At 41.9% G+C, this 16,462-nt stretch overlaps 1 protein-coding gene across 1 annotated transcript; it reads left to right on the forward strand.

Moving 5' to 3' along the window:
- The first annotated feature begins 874 nt into the window (after nt 1–874).
- Nucleotides 875–16,064, forward strand: nploc4 (NPL4 homolog, ubiquitin recognition factor). The gene is made up of 17 exons (XM_085285446.1): nt 875–1,074; nt 1,700–1,780; nt 5,182–5,291; nt 5,437–5,664; nt 5,742–5,790; nt 5,869–5,963; nt 6,039–6,162; nt 6,664–6,843; nt 6,990–7,076; nt 8,331–8,402; nt 8,491–8,617; nt 10,543–10,703; nt 10,853–10,924; nt 11,029–11,121; nt 11,619–11,735; nt 12,068–12,170; nt 13,387–16,064. The coding sequence occupies exons 1-17, from the start codon at nt 1,060–1,062 to the stop codon at nt 13,545–13,547; spliced, it is 1,875 nt and encodes a 624-aa protein (XP_085141572.1). The 5' UTR covers nt 875–1,059; the 3' UTR covers nt 13,548–16,064.
- Nucleotides 16,065–16,462: the final 398 nt, after the last annotated feature.

The raw sequence follows: 16,462 nt of genomic DNA on the forward strand, positions 1-16,462 counted from the left end.
ACATTTCTTCTTTAAACATTCTAAAAACCTTTTACAAAAACATATTTCTTTCTCCAAATCAGGGAAAACTGATCGTTTGTTTTCCTGCATGTCGCTTACCAACACAAACCACACAGTTAAAGACACTTTGTGCAGTTTTTCTTATATGTGGACTTTCATGTGCTTCTTCAGATTTTCCTGTCGTGAAAATTTTTTATGTTTTGTGTAATTTTTTTTAACTTTGTTTGTTCGTATGTATTTGTTTGGAGTACAAAACGCTGCAGAAAGTACAGTAAGTAACATAAAATCACCCTCCTTTGAACCTACAAATAAAAAAACTAAAAGTAACTGCGACATAAAACAGCAAAAACTAAGCAGAATATAAATTATCTGATTACTGACTACTCAGTCCATCACATCTCCTTTAAATGCTTAATTACTGCCCTGTCCCTTTAAACACTGTACAAAAGCTTTAAAAGCCAGAAATTCCACATTTTCATGCCATAGTGTTAAAGAGTTTAGGGTTTGGGCTACTTTTCATCATCTTAGACCAGACACTAGTTTTATCCATCCCACATGTTAAAACAATGCTTCATATTTTATGATAGTGATTTTTTTAAATGAAAAATGTTAGTTATTGTTAAGAATTCAGAAAGCAGAATAAAATTAAGATAACGTTGTGCACTTACAAGGAGGGCTCAAACATGCTGTAGTGAGCCTCTATCTCTGAAAATGTTCTCAGGAAGATTTTGTATCCCACCTTTCAGCATATTTAATACTAAAAAGGATCTGACTCGGGGGGGCTCAGGTGGGAGGCAGTCACTGACGGGAGAAAAAGAAAGAATAATAAAAGTGGAACCCTTGTTTCCAGCTCAGTTTCTTTGTTTCGACCGTGGTCGCTCCGCTGTGGGATCGCTGGGGGCGCTAATGTGTGCAACACCCGGTGTTTGAGTTGCGGGATGGAGTTTCGCTGACACACACACACACACACATATATACAAAAGCGTTACGGAATATTTGTTTTGACCCTGTCTGTCCACTAACAAAGCCAAATCTACCGGGCGCACCTACCCGAGCAGCATGGCCGATAATATTGTAAGTACAGCGGCGGGTGGGCTCCGGCTAACGTTAGCTAGCCTGTTAGCCGGACTCCTGAGTGATGAGGCAGCAGAATTAGCTTGGCTAGCATTAGCAAGCTAACATGAGCTAAGAGTGACCAGGGCCTGTTCAGCTAGCCGGCTAATATGATAGCTAGTAGGCTAGCTGACGACATCCGAATGAAAAGAGTCATTGTTGGCTAACGGGAGAGCGACAATAACGGCCGGCTTAAAATGACTGGCATATTCTTTCAGCTCTTTAGCATGACAGTAACACGAATAGCTCGGTAACGATGGGAGCTGTGATGTTGCACATTCACCACGAAAGTGATATTTAGTTAGTCTGTGAATGAGCCAGTACACACTGACAGCTTTCCAGAGTAGTTCAATGTCAACATCGTCATGTTGCAGCTAAAAACCAGAGATTGATGAGCTAACGTTAACCCGACTTTTCTTTCTGCACTGTCACGGTTGTCATAATACCCCGACACTGACACCGGAGGGGGGCAGAAAGGGGGGGAGCTGCGTCCTGGTTTTGACTGACAGGTGTTTGAAATGCTACAATGGATTCGGGCTTGTACTGTAACGGCTGAATTGTGGGTTTATTTCTGTCCCTCCTTTAGATCATCAGGGTGCAGTCCCCAGAAGGGATGAAAAAAATTCCTTCTACAAAGAGGGAGACAGCTGCTGCTTTTTTAAAGAAGGTAATGTGGTAAATATAACAGCACTCAAGCATCTTGTTTTCTTCTGTGCTCTAAGGGCTGGTTTCCAGCCTCAGGATTTATCAGTTTGGCCTGGCAGTCCAGTATAAGGGGGTCAGTTCAGCCTTTAAATGAAGGTGGTGGCTGACTTCTGAACAATGCAGGATTTTAATTAGTCATGGCTGCTGTCTTCTTCCCTAAGCCCCATTCTGCCTTTTTATAAGGATCCCTGCTGACAAACCCACTGGATAGCTAAGAAAACAGTTTAGTTAAAGACTTCTAAACACATTATAGTTTTAATTCAGCTGTAGATAGTATGCTTTATTTGATGTTTGCATAAGATAATGAAAAATGATCTGTGAATAGTTGTCCAGCAGTTACAAACACAATAACATCTAAGCCTGGGCCATCATATTCTGTTCTGCTTATGACCTCTTTGGGTTTCTGAAGGCATGGGAGAAGATGAGGGAGAGTGAGCTCAAAACAGTTGTCCTCAGGTTTTTCAGATGTAAAGGAGGGGAAACAGGTATTTTCTGTAGCTTGTGTTTCCATAAACTGCCAGGCACCAGCACTCCTTCACCTCAAGGCTTTGTCAGCTCATCCTTATTATTTATTTTCCTGGAAGTAGTAACACCGTGTCCTCATGCAGTTGAAAAGTCACAAAATTCAGAGTACCATCCTAATCTGCACGCCCTCCCTCACTTCATCTCCAGTTCACAAAGATTACCCATGTTTGCTGCCTTCAGGGTACAGTGGTGCCACATTGTTTTAAATTGCTATGCATTGTAAAATTAAGTAAGAATAATAGACATAAAATAAAATGGTCACAGTTTTCTGGCTGGAAGAATGAAAGGCTATCTGAAAGCCACAGTATAGTTGCAAAAAGACTTTGATCCAATAGAAATCTGGGAAAAAAGCAACTTTTTGTTTTGACCGTTTGGTGACACCATGTTTCAAAAGGGGAGATTATCAGCTCTCTCAGTGGTTATTAGACCCATCACATGCAGTTACTTGTGGCCAAAACAGCAGGAATGTTATTCTTGATGCTTCAAAACAGGTCTTTTTAAACCAAAGGGCTATGATATGCTAGTCATGTTAATACTGTCAATCATAAGGATGTACTGATATATGAACCAAATATAGTCATTAGCTGATATTGGCATATCAGCAAGTAAGATGGCATTTATCCGCATCAGTAGCTGATATTTATCTGTTGTGTCACATCGGTCATGTGCTGGCAAAAAAAGCAAAGAATTTCCCACTCTCTGCTTTCCTCCACACCAGAACTGGATCCAAGCCTTCTGTACGTTATTTCCACAGTACACTGAAAACCTGTGGAGGCCTCTTATTTTTTCCACAAAGAAAATTGATTAGAAAATGTTTTATCTTTCAATCAGTACAGGAGTGTTATGTGTTGTGTGTGGGCTTTGTTTTGTTTTTTTCCTCCTCTTGTGCCTGTACATGCATGAAGCTGTGTAGGAAGTAACAGAGCAGGTCGGTCCTTCACCGCTCCTGTGCGTTTTTGTGGATTGTGTTTGATGTTTTAGAGTCCAGGCATTGCTTCACATCACAGAAGGCACAGATAAAAGCAGATAATCTATTTTTTATAGGACTTGAATTTTACTGAAGGCCTGTTAATAATTTAATCCACTTCCCCAAATCTAGTGCATAAAATACAGGAAATTCCTGTATCCATTTACAGCTGTCTGGTAATGTTGAACCCAACATTTGCACCAGTGGTGAATCACTGCTGAGCTGGACTCACATCAGATTTGGACAACTCCTAATCTGATGTCAGTCCAACTCTGCAGGACTGTGAACGCCCTTTGGTGTTTCAAGAAGTTTGGCTGACACAAACAGGCTTCAGAGATGTGAATTTGAAGACCTGCAAACATGAACTGTAAGTTAAAACTTTAAATCTAAAGACCTTCTTTACCAAAAAGGACAGAAGCCGGTGAAATGACAAAAAATGAAGTGATCTGCTTGATTGGTAAAATATCAGGTATTCAGGTGACAAGAGTCAGCAAAGCAAAAATAGGAAGTTTTAGCAAATTGACAACAAACGTGGTAAAATACAGTGTGAGGTAAGAATAAGGCACCGTAAGACTTATAGTAAAGCTGACCAATGGTATTACTCCCAAGTTATACAAGTCTCACTTACCAAAGGACTTAAGAGCCACTTTCCCCTCTGTTTCTGGGTAAATTTTCTCTGTTATGCTTCAATTTTACACATGAGGATGGGAAATAATTACATTTGCATTTTAATCACTGTCTATGAAAAGCCTAAAATAGAAGCATATAACGCAGACAGAGCACTGCAGCAGCACCTCATCAAAATGCATTTGTTAAGGCAGGACTGTGTAGCTTGCAATTCAATGGAAAGTTTTCACTCCGTACTGAAATGCAGCTATGAGCCAGACAGAAAAGAGAGGAGCTGAAAACAATGTCTGATTGTGTACTTTTCCCATAGTGATGAGATCTTACGCTGTTCTTTTGGTGTGTCATGAGAAAAGTGATCCCCAGACAACCTCTATGCTTCTCACTGCTCTTCTGTTCTCTGCTAATTTTATTAGTGTGGACATAGTACTTTTCAGACATAGGTGTAGAGTTCTGGAGTGCACCGGATCAATGCCACTTTCTTCCTCAAAGTGAGGAAATAAAATATTGGTGTTTAGCAAAATTCTAGTGAAATCCAGTTATCAGTTCAGTATATTTCATGTAAGAGAGCCATTAAAGACTAATCAGATTTGAAGTCAGTATTTTTCTCCTCTGTCTGTAACTAGTAAACGTAACAAGGTGCAAAATATGCAGCGCAACATGTCTCAAGTAAAACAGTGTTTATAGAATGACACAGAATACCAAAAATAACTTGTTTTGTTTTTTTCACACAACCCAATATGTAAGTTTTTGGGTTGTTTTTTTTGTTTTTTTTACCATCAGTACAGGTTAGAGTCAACTATTTGGATTTGTGGAAGTTTCCTTTGGTTCTAAAGCCTCTTTATCAGATCTTAAAATGCATGTATGTGGAAAAAAGGCCCACACAGGGAAATGATCAGCATCCCACTGAGTGTATTACAGTTACATGATGTGATGTAAAAGTGCTACGAGGGAGACCCTCCTGTTCGATCCGCTCAGAGTGCCAACCATAAAGAGGTGTTCCTCCAGGCTGACGCTCTTTGCTAATCTGCTTTGAGTGATTGGTATCTTTTCAAGAGCAAACTGTCTTTACACAAGAACCAGCACATGTGATAAGAATTCACTCCTGGCAGCACAAGGCTTTGACGTTTATGCTTAATGATGAATTTAAAGTGTCTTGATGGCTATCAATGTTTTTGTTCCAGGCTATATGAAATGTGTGTCGTATCGATATTCTTGTCAAAATCCGGTATCTGCTTCTCCCACAGGTGGCCAAAGAATTTGGGTTCAACTCTAATGGGTTTTCGGTTTATCTGAACCGCAACAAAACCGGAGAGCTCGTATCCCAGAACAAAACCCTCAGCCTTCTTAAGATCAAGTAAGTAGAAACAAACAGACTTTAACCTTTAATTAGAGTCTGAATTTCACTCTTGCCTCTCCGGGGAGTGTTGGTTCCCAGAAATACTGTCTTCTTTGTCGACCTCCACAGCTTTAATCATATTCTTCTCTCTCGTGTTTTGTAGGCATGGGGACATGTTGTTTTTGTTCCCTTCAGAATCCTCCACCTCCTCCGGGGAGGTTATGGACACGGCCACCCCTCACACATCTTCGTCACTACCATCCGTCTCGTCCTCTTCTTCGTCCTCCATGATCCCCCGGTCCTTTTCAGCGCCCCAGGTCCAGGAAGATGAGATCGATCAGTATCTGGCCAAGCAAGATGGCAAGATCTACAGAAACAGAGATCCGCAGCTGTAAGGAAGAGGACCAGCTGCACACATCTGACCTCAGTGCAGATGTTGGATACCTAATCATTCTTTTCTTGTTCCAGATGTCGCCATGGTGCCCTTGGGAAGTGTGTGCACTGTGTACCGCTAGAGGTAAGATATTTCATTCCTGTGCTTTGTTTCTTAAATGATGAATGTTAGGGCTATAAAGCATGTTTCTTCTGATTCCAGCCTTTTGACGAAGACTACCTGAATCACCTCGACCCACCAGTGAAGCACATGTCATTCCACGCATACCTTCGCAAGCTGACGGGTGGCGCTGATAAGTGAGGAGCTGTTTTTAATTTTCCAGTTTGGTTGCTCATAATGTCAGACTCTGACACTGTTCTGATCTCCTGCAGGGGGAAGTTTGCTGCTCTGGAGAACATCAGCTGTAAGATAAAGTCAGGCTGCGAGGGTCACCCTCCCTGGCCGGAAGGCATCTGCACCAAGTGCCAGCCGAGTGCCATCACATTGAACAGACAGGTATGTCACGGTAACAAGTGTTGGGAGAAATATTCGTTTACTTCTTTTATCAGCAAATATGACACCGAAAATACTTGAAGCGAACCTTCCTGTCCTGGGAGTACTCCATATTTCACCATATGAAAGATGGAATGAGCTCCAGAACCCTGAAGTGGTTTAGAAAATGAATGGATTGGATTACTCTGCAGCTGTTTTACTGAAAATGTGCCTATTTGCTTAATACTGCACACATTTGTAATGTTTTCTGTCCCTGTTAATAATTTAGATCACAGTAAAAGTTTCAGGCGCATTAAATGGCAGGTGTACATTACAGTTAGCTTCAGTACAAAGTGCTGAGCAACACTGGGAATTTAATCCCCAAGTATATTTTAGCATGCAGACTCCTCCTGAGCGGCTGCTTCCACATCTTCAAAGAAACTTGATCCATGTCTAAAAAAACCAAACAACAGTCCTGAGTATCACACCGTGTATGTGAATGTAGTTTTTCTTTTCCCCCCCCAGAAATACAGACATGTAGACAACATCATGTTTGAGAACCACACCATTGCTGACCGCTTCTTGGACTTCTGGAGGAAGACGGGCAGTCAGAGGATGGGGTACTTGTACGGCAGATACACGGAGCACACAGACATCCCCCTGGGCATCAGAGCGGAAGTGGCTGCCATCTACGAACCCCCACAGGTGGGACATTCTCACTGAGCGTATTGCTGCCTGATTCTGCTCTGCAAGTGAAATTGTGTCTTAGTTTATTTGCTCAATAAGGTTAAAGTCCTCACTGAGCATTAACTGCATTTAAAACTATGCTGTTTTTCTCGGCTGTGTTTCAGAATGCCACCCAGAACAGCCTGGAACTGTTGGATGATCCCAAAGCTGCAGCCGTGGACGAGATTGCTGCCAAACTGGGCATGTGCAAGGTTGGGTTTGATTTCCCCTCAGTGCTCTGTTTGACCTCACATTGCTTTCATGTTTGCATACAGGCAGAACTATATGCATGCACATATATACAAAAAATAGATGCCTCTACAGTCAGACGTTAATCCAGTGAATGGATTCCAACTCCACCACTTAGGCTGCAGCTGGCAGACGTCCTTGTTCTGCTTTGCAGCTTTACTGTGCTCAGTACTAGTTCTCCTGGTAGAGTGGCCTTCCAGCTACTAAAGGGACTACTGTCAGTGTCGAGTTGGAGTCTGTCAGAGAGCTCAAGACACCTAAATGACCCTGATTAGCCTGTTGCTGCAAGTGGGGCATGGATGACCAGGGAGAAAAATCTGACATGAAACTTAAGGGTGTACTCAAAACAGGCAGTACATAACATGCCTGACCACAATTGTCCCCCAGAAGTCGAGTTAGTTTGGCGTGATCTCTATCCCCACCCACCCTCTTGACTCCAGCACTTCTTCAGTTAAAGCTGCAGATTTTCTATGAAAATCTCTTTAATTAAATAACATCTGTAAGGCCTGTCAGAGGTCAGCCTAAGATTAAAAACATGACAGTAAAATAATGAAAGTCATGAAATGGATTATTTTTAATGACAGTTTCAAAAATACCTTTCTATGCACTGTTTTTAGCTCATATTGGGCTATTTTTGTAATCGTGGTGGTAAGTTAATAGAAAGCTTTCTATGGAGCTTGGTTTCAGTCTGATATCTCAGAGGGCACAGCACAGGCAGGCGTATGTCCAATCAGGTGTAGCTCGGTGTTTGGAGCTGTCAGTCATCTGTCACCGCTGTTTAGTGGCTCACACATCATGTGTTTGGTACTGTGAAGCACGGTGACCTTCACGTGTAAAACGGGAACAGCGATGGGGAGACGCATGCTGTTGCTGTAATGATGTGTTAGTGTGGTGGGAGAAAATCATGCAGGGATATTTGGAGTATTGAGAAATACAAATTTATTTTGAAAGGTTGAAGAAGCACAAAAATATTTTTAAACTTCAAGACTCGGGCGTATGCAGTGATGTTAATCCTTGCATGTGTATGTGTTTTTTGCATATCACCTGGTGTCTTGTGGTTTTTGTTTATCTAAGGGCTGTTTTTGTTCCATTTGGATAAAAAGATGAAACTTTGAGAATTGAGTTTAACTTATAGTTTTGTTACATCATGTAAAATCGCTGAATATTCGAGCAGATAATCTTATGAGTGGACATTATTATGTTTGCTTGTTCTGCAGGTGGGGTGGATCTTCACGGACCTGCTGTCTGAGGATACGAGGATAGGCACCGTCCGCTACTCGAGAAACAGCGTGAGGATCCATCTGACTCAAAGATGATCTGTTAGTCTTAATTGTGGTGTTTTCCTCTGTGTATCCTTAATGTCCTTACTTGTGTTAGGACTCGTATTACCTGAGCGCGGAGGAGTGCATCACAGCGGGATACTTCCAGAATGAACATTCAAACCCCTGCAGACTTTCTCGAGACGGACACTTTGGATCCAAATTTGTGACTGTGGTCGCGACAGGTTGGTACTGTTCCTTTTTTTTTTCTTGTGAGTGGTTTATGAATGAGAAACAGGGGAACATTTTCTTCATTACTTTATCAATGCAGGCATGGTTACTTGATCATAAACCACAAAAAAGCATCTCTTCCCAAAATGTCCTTTTGGCTTTTCCAATGGGAACACAGTGGCATCAAATCCTCATGTCACACCCTAACTTGTCGTTAACATGGAAAATTATGTAGTGAAAAGCAGAAGGGGGTCGATGTCCTCTTATCTGCTGAAGTTATAAACATACTGGACAATTACGCAGGTAGATAACCTTTTTTTTTTTTGGTCATATAAATCTACCACACCTGTAGAAAAATATTTCAGGTAAAGGTGGGCACACAGCAACTCATGCAACTGGATTTTTATTTCGTATTTGTATGTTTTTCAAATAGCAGAGCCCTTTATTTTTGAGCTGTTTCCGTCAGAGCCAGTAGCGTACTGCAGTTTGGGGGAAGTCGTAAAGTTTAATCATTTCTTTTTGTTTGTATCTGCTGTCGGTTATAGACCTTAGAAAAACATTCAGTATCTGCAGGTCACACTTCAGCAGGCTAAAAAAAAGTGATTTGGTGCAACTCTGGGTATAGTTAAGTTTGTGGTTCAATCACAGATTACCTCAAGCCTAGAAACCTGCTTGACAATTTATTTGGGTCAGTCTAATACAGGGTGTCCAACTCCAGACATCGAGGGTCGGTGTCCTGCAGGTTTTAGATGTGTCCTTGATCCAACACAGCTGATTTAAATGGCTAAATGACCTCCTCAACATGTCTTGAAGTTCTCCAGAGGCCTGGTAATGAACTAATCGTTTGATTCAGGTGTGTTGACCCTGGGTGAGATCTAAAACCTGCAGGACACCGGCCCTCGAGGCCTGGAGTTCCCCACCCCCTGATCTAAACAGACTTAAATCATTCATTAATCTGCACATCCCAGAATGCAACACTCAGCATGTTGTAGCCTCTCCTTTCATATATCCATAGAACTCTTACAATCTTAAGGAAACTGGTTTAGGTGTTCAGTTTACAGCTTTACTGTAAGGTCTGTCAAGTGTTAAACTACGACTTAAAACATGTGCGTCCATTTGAAGCCAGAGGAGCCAGACGTTGTGCGGGATCAGGCATGAATGTTTTCACCGCCTTTTGTATTTGTTCCAAGAAAACACCCAGCAGTGACCTCAACACTTTTATTTGCATGAGTGAGGCCCCGGCAGCCAAAGCTGATGTCATGGCTACGCATCTCGCAGCAAGCAGGGGCGAAGTCCATCTGTTTTACTGTTTGTAAATCACTTGCATGTGTAATGCTAAACAGACTTTACACACTCAGTGTTTTACACACTATAGTGTTATTGCAGTGTGCATGATTTCTCTGTTGATATTTTTAACTTCTCATCAGGTTGTCCTTGCTTATTAAGATTGACTTTATTCTGGCTTTGTCAAAGATTACATTTTGTGGTAAACTGGATGAATAGAAAGCTATTTAAGGAGAACTTAAACAGCTCAAAATCACTTTGTTTAGTTCAGCTTGAGCTGCTAAGGTGACTAAAAAATCGAGCATTCAGTTAGCAACATCTACTGACAAAGGGTGAAACGCTTAAGGTTCTCAGGGGAACCTGTGGATTATTGATGGTTGGCTTATCTCAGGATCCCTGATCACCTGATCCACTTTATACAGCACATCACATGTCACTGCTGTCTTTGGCTCTCTTGATAGTCTTGTGATTGTTGCACAGCTCTCCTAACGTGGGCCTTTGTTAGTGACTGGCAGTTGCCTTTGCAAGACTAGTTTTAAAATCATCACCATCCTTAATTTATTTGCAATGGAAATAATATTTTTGTTTTTCGGCGAGTGGTTATTATTTATTTATTATTATTTATTTATATTTCTCTGTGCTGTTTTATGTGCAGGTGGTCCAGATAACCAGGTGCACTTTGAAGGATATCAGGTGTCCAATCAGTGCATGGCTCTGGTGAGAGACGAGTGCCTACTGCCCTGCAAAGACGCTCCCGAGCTGGGCTACGCTCAAGAGTCGAGCCCTGAGCAGTATGTACCAGACGTCTTCTATAAGGTGAGATGGCGTATAAAAAAAGCTCTGATGTGATGAAGTGTGCATGTTTAAGAAAAAAATAAATATTAGGTACTTATTTTGGGGTTAGATGTTACTTATCAGCTCATCCAGATGTTGAGATTGATTTGTCTGATTTTCACATCCAACAGGACAAAGACAAATTTGGAAATGATGTCACGTTTCTAGCTCGACCTCTTCCCGTGGAGTATCTTATTATAGATGTGAGTATTTTTAATAATACTTTTTGTTACTTTAGTGCAGCAAACTATATTCTGACACTAAATTTCCGGAAAACTTGTATAGAGAAATATTATTTTCTTCGCAGATAACCACAACTTTTCCAAAGGACCCCCAGTATACCTTTTCTTCTTCGCAACGCTTTCCCATTGAAAACCGGGATATTCTTGGAGAGACACAGGTAAGTACTGTCAGCATGAGCTTGTATTTCCCTCATCCGATTCAACAAGGTATAAAAAGGCCATCAAAGTATTTGGTTTAAGGAGAGGATTGATGGTCCCAGTTTGGGAAATGGGTGTTTGGAAATTTAACTTATCTCTCATCCCCTTCGTCTTTGTACTGTTTTCACGTTAATGCATAAAGACAGTCGCTCGTCCGTCCGTAGTGTGGCTATCTTCTACAGATAGCAGAGACACTGAAGAATCCATCACAAATCTGGCATTCCAGACAACCCACAGTGGAGGTTGTGGGCAAGCAAGGAACAACAAAATCCAATAGCTGAAAACACTCTTCATCTCCCGTGTTGTGGTAAAATCACAGAGTGCACGGCATAAGTGTTTAGAAAGGAACTCTCAGACAGTGAATTTAAAAATAGCAGCCATGCTGGAAACTGTGTGGACATGCCTGAGTGACTGACTGTGAAGGTGTGGTTTAATAATTCATCTTGTTTGTTTGCAGGATTTTCACAGTTTAGCCACATACCTGTCTCAGTGCACCTCCACATCATTCCTGAACATCGTGTCAGACTTTCATCTTCTCCTCTTCCTCGTCACCAATGAAGTCATGCCTCTGAGAGTAAGTTCAAAGCCTTGACGCTTTCAGGTTTTCATTTGTTTCACATTTGTAATGCAGATGATGGGTTGGACCGCATTCTTCTCCAGTCTGGAAGTAGTTACTCCTCCAAGGATGTTTTCACTCAGACCTTTCTGCTCATTTTCAAACCGGCCCATCACGACGGTCGCAAACATTGTTTTTCTGTAATGAACCGCTTGATCAGATTTGGATGTCCTACATAAAGCACAGACTTGCCAAACATAAACTCTCTGGTGTACTGTTTTTGCTTTTAACTCCTCAGCATCTTGAATAATTTTCAGCAGATAGATGAAAGCTTGTGTTTGTATCTGCAGGACAGCATCGGGCTGCTACTTGAAGCAGTGAAGACTTCTAATGAGGATCTGGCACAGACCTGGAAGAAGTCTGAGCAGTGGGCCACCATCGAGCAGCTGTGCAGTAAGTCAGGTTTTTATATGAACCACAGATTTAAATTCTGTTTTTGACGGCCTGTAAACTTGGTGTCTTGATGGTACATTTCATAAGGTTCTCATCTGCACATAACCATAAATATATAGCAACATAACCAGCTGCCTCCCGGGTGAGTCTTTTCCTGCAGATAGACTCCACCATGTTAAACTGCAGCTCATTATTAAGCTTACATGCTCTTTCTAAAGAGCGCCTCAAATAAACCATGACTGCACAAAAAATGTTCGATCACACGTGTGTTTGATATGGTTGGTGTTAAATATTACTAATAAATATGAATAATTTACTATGGTTAAAAAACGAATGTGTCTCTGGACTGACTTTGAACTGCAGCAGGAGGAAAGAAGCTGCAGACATTTCTATAAAGTGGAAAATCACTCAGATGGTGTGTGCTGCTGATTTGAGCTCATTAGTAAACAGATTATTGGGGATTATTTAACTCAGCAGACCACAGAAATAAACTCTGCCTGCTTGTGACCTCTCCACCGTTACCACCTGTAATTTTCCAGGTTTCCACCAGTGTATTACAAGCTGTGTCTAAGGGGACACCCTGTTAATACTAAGTTAGCTTGTAACTCCTTATCTTGGTGTTCTTGTTAACTGTTTTAACATCTATAGACAAGACTTAGGTTTCAGTTTAAAAACAGGGAGTAAAGAACCAAACAGATGTTATATCTGGATACTGTTTCAGCTGTTCAGCTGACTCACTTATATCCACTTATTACTGAAAGAATCCTGAATGGAAGTCTGTAGGAGAAGAAACAGCAAAGATGGTGGTAGCTTTTTCAACCTTATTTCAAGTGACAAGTTAATTATAAGATGCTTTAAGAGTGAGAGGACAGATGTGTTTCTAGGAGGATGTTGACTGTGTGTTACTCTGCCTTTGTGCAGGAAATGTGAAATGCATCTAAACATCTGTAGAAAGTTTTATTTTAATACTAGTTTAAATAGACTGCTGGTGCCACCATGAGCATGATCGGATTAACCAATCAGCTCCTGAAAATCACCCTGAAAGAAGTCCCTGCAGAGTAGCTTCCTGTAGTGGGAATGCTCATAAAGGTGTAGGTCCACTCAGCTGTTGATCAGAGAAAAGATGGCGGCATATCTTCCCAGAGAGGCTGCTGCATAAAACCACTTCTACTCTTCACTGTGGTAATATCCTGTTTTTCCTCTGCTGTCCTTCCAGGTACAGTGGGTGGGCAGCCCTCCAGCTCTCTGGATTACGGGGCCATGGGCGGCCCCTCGGTTCCTGCCTCCTCCTCCGCCATGTGGTCCTGCCTCCACTGTACCTTCATGAACCAGCCCGGCACTGAGCACTGTGAAATGTGCAGCCTGCCCCGCAGTTAAAACCCTTCGCCCTCGGCCCTGCTTCCACACCCTTCACCGATCGAGCTCAGTCACTGCACCAGGACCAGCTGCGAGACTCTGACGGCGTCAGCGATCTTTTCTTTTCTCGCCTCACGTCGAAGCCTCTGCCCTTCCCATCTCACAGGCTGCTGTGACGTGCAGAGGGATTTGCTCGTTTACATCAATTTCACTGAGTCAAAATAAAGTTGAATCAGAGGGTTTTTTTTGGTTTGTATCCCTTCACACTGTTGCTTTTCTGAGAGGCAGAATACATTTTAGATAAAGCACTCTGTGGCTGAGACCCCTTTCACTCAAATAATCCCGCCGCCCTCCTCGGCTCAAACATCCTGCTGTGACTCAGGACAACAGCGAAGACTCGAGTGTTTGGATTTTTTCTCACACCAGTGCCCCGCTCACTGTCACATGTCTTCTGGAAAATCTTGCTGTGTATAAATACATTTAAGAGTTGATACTGTTAATTTAATTAAGCATTTTTCTTTTTTGTTTTTTATCAGATTGTAGCGTATACTTTAACATTTTGAATCTTCAGAGTGGGCTCGGCTCCGTCAGGTTTTCATAGGTCTCTTTGATGAGCCCCTTAAAGTACAATCATCAGTCAAAGCTCAGACCTGGAAATGCTACGAGCTGCAGAGTAATCCCACTTAAATAGAGTTTCTATTTTCAGTATTAAATTTGAAAAGACGCCCTCCTCTGATCGAACACGTTGGTGATGATCGCCCTTTTTTTTTTGAATGAGCCTAAAGTTGTTTTTTTGTGTTGCTGGTTTTTTGTAGCGTTTGAATTTGGTGGTTTGAACTCGAGCAGGCACAATATGTAGCTTCTTATTTTATCAGCTGTATGTTCTGTGTCTCTGTTAAACTACATCCCCAGGACAACCACCCGCCTTCATCGTTCTCTTCACCGACTCGCAGAGTATCATCCGTGAGGTGCTTTAGAAACAACCGGTGCTCGCCACTTTCACCTCCCTGCCTGCCAGCCAGGGCAGAACTGATGGTCCCCTGCAGGTTTTCTTTTCTTCTTAATCACTCTGTGTGCGAGGGGTCGCAGGTGAACACGGGGGGGGGGGAGAAACACCCAATTTAAACCTGCAAACTAGATGGCACCACCTCCCAAAATCCACGTTAAACCCAGAGTCTGTTCATCCAATTTACAGCAAATTACTTTGCAGTATTATAGCAGGAAAAGCTTTGGGTGTATTAGTGATTTTTGAAATCAGTCCACCTGTATTTTACCTGCTTACACCGGCAGAGATATCGGCTGTAAAAGAGGATCTGTGGAAGTAAAGGGAAGTTTGTGGCGCTCGGAAAATTCCCAGTACCTGTTAAAAATACCCTTAAAAATCTGACCATCGCTAATTTATGACGATAGTTTTCAATTTTATTTCTGCATCAAATATTGGGACCAAGACATAGCATCATAAGAAAAAAACCCTCCTTTGTTCTGGTGAACATGCGGTGCTCAAATCTTCTCTAACATCTAAGCAAAAAAACAAAACCAACTGATGTTTTTTGTTAATAGTGTTGTTTAAAGGGAATTTTGGGGAGTTTGACACATGTGGCCAACGTTAGCTTTCACGACTTTGCATTTTTCTAGTACTTCTGGATGTTTTGACCTGTTTAATGCATTAAAAAGGGACACAAACACCATAAAGCTGCACAGTAGCTAATGTACACCATCTTCAGACTGTACATAAAAGATGGACCTAGCCGCAATATTTAAGTCCCAGCTGAGGGTCTCCTCTGCTGCAACATTTGCATCTGGAAACTGAAAGGGACTTGTGTAATCTGTTTGTGACTCTAATAACAAACAAAACTTCCTAAATGAGCATCACGTGTTCAAGAAGACCTCAAACAATCAGCAGAAAACTGCTTAATCAGGTTTTAGATCCATGGAGCTTCTATATATATGGAAGTCTTTCTGAGTCGCCCCCTGCTGGCCATTACAGAGAATGCAGGTTTAAGGCAGCGCTTCTATGGCCATAAGCTCCGTCCATCTTTTGTTGCCACCTTATAGGTTTAGTTTGGGTGTTTCTTTTTTCCCCACCCCAACACTTTTTTTTTTGCCCCAACAATGGTCCACATTAATGAAATCAGTAATCAGTACTGTAGAGTTGAACTGCAGCTTTTGAAAATAGGGCTCTTCAGGTCAGAGGACGAGTCGTGGGCGCCAGATTCCTGCTATTTATGAGACGTGTGCTTCTTTGTAAGACGGTAATTCCATTGATGGAGTGAGGATATATTTTTAGTTGTAGATTGAGTTCTTTTCTTTTTGCCCGGTGGTATCATTATCGCCCCTCCTGAGCGTGATTTCTCTGATGTCATGCTGACAGACAGCGGTGACCTTTTCCTTTTGTATTGACCCGGGGGCCGTTTGCTGAGCAAGCATGCTCTTGGACTTGCAGCCGTTCCTCACTTTCCACAGAGCTAACTGAGGACCCTGAAAGTTGTATGGTGTTGACCTGGATTTGAAACAATAAAAAAGGAGTTGATGGAAAAATGCTGTCTTTGCTTTGTTGGTCTGCCTGGTTCAACGTAAATCGATCTCTGGAGGATGAATCTATGCTTCATTTTTTTCAGTGGCACCAGGCTTATCCAGAGCCTTTCAGGAATCTTTTTCCTCTGCAACATTTTCCACGTACACCTCAGTGATCCTGATGTGCTCCCAGGCCAGATGACAGGTTTTCTCCAAGTATTACATCCTGATCAGATGCTGAACCACCTCAGCTGCTTCCCGAGATGAAGAAACGGTGACACCATACATTTTCAGAGAAAAATAATTTAAAATTCATTTGTGACATCATTCTTTCAGAGCTCATGGTCATATGTGAGGGTTAGAGCATCAGTCTACTGGTAAATGGAAAGCTTTACCTTCTAGCTCGGGCCTTTGCAACTTCT

This window comes from Mchenga conophoros, linkage group LG8, assembly GCF_057382185.1.
Source record: "Mchenga conophoros isolate Kocher_MC1m ecotype Shallow Benthic linkage group LG8, M_conophoros_male_GT1.1, whole genome shotgun sequence".
Classification (NCBI taxonomy): Eukaryota; Metazoa; Chordata; class Actinopteri; order Cichliformes; family Cichlidae; genus Mchenga; species Mchenga conophoros.

Bases quoted from the DNA above. Each gene is read 5' to 3' on its own strand.
- nploc4 (XM_085285446.1), top strand. The intron at 8,403-8,490 runs GTGAGGATCCAT...TACTTGTGTTAG, and splicing joins TCCGCTACTCGAGAAACAGC to GACTCGTATTACCTGAGCGC. The intron at 11,736-12,067 runs GTAAGTTCAAAG...TTGTATCTGCAG, and splicing joins ATGAAGTCATGCCTCTGAGA to GACAGCATCGGGCTGCTACT.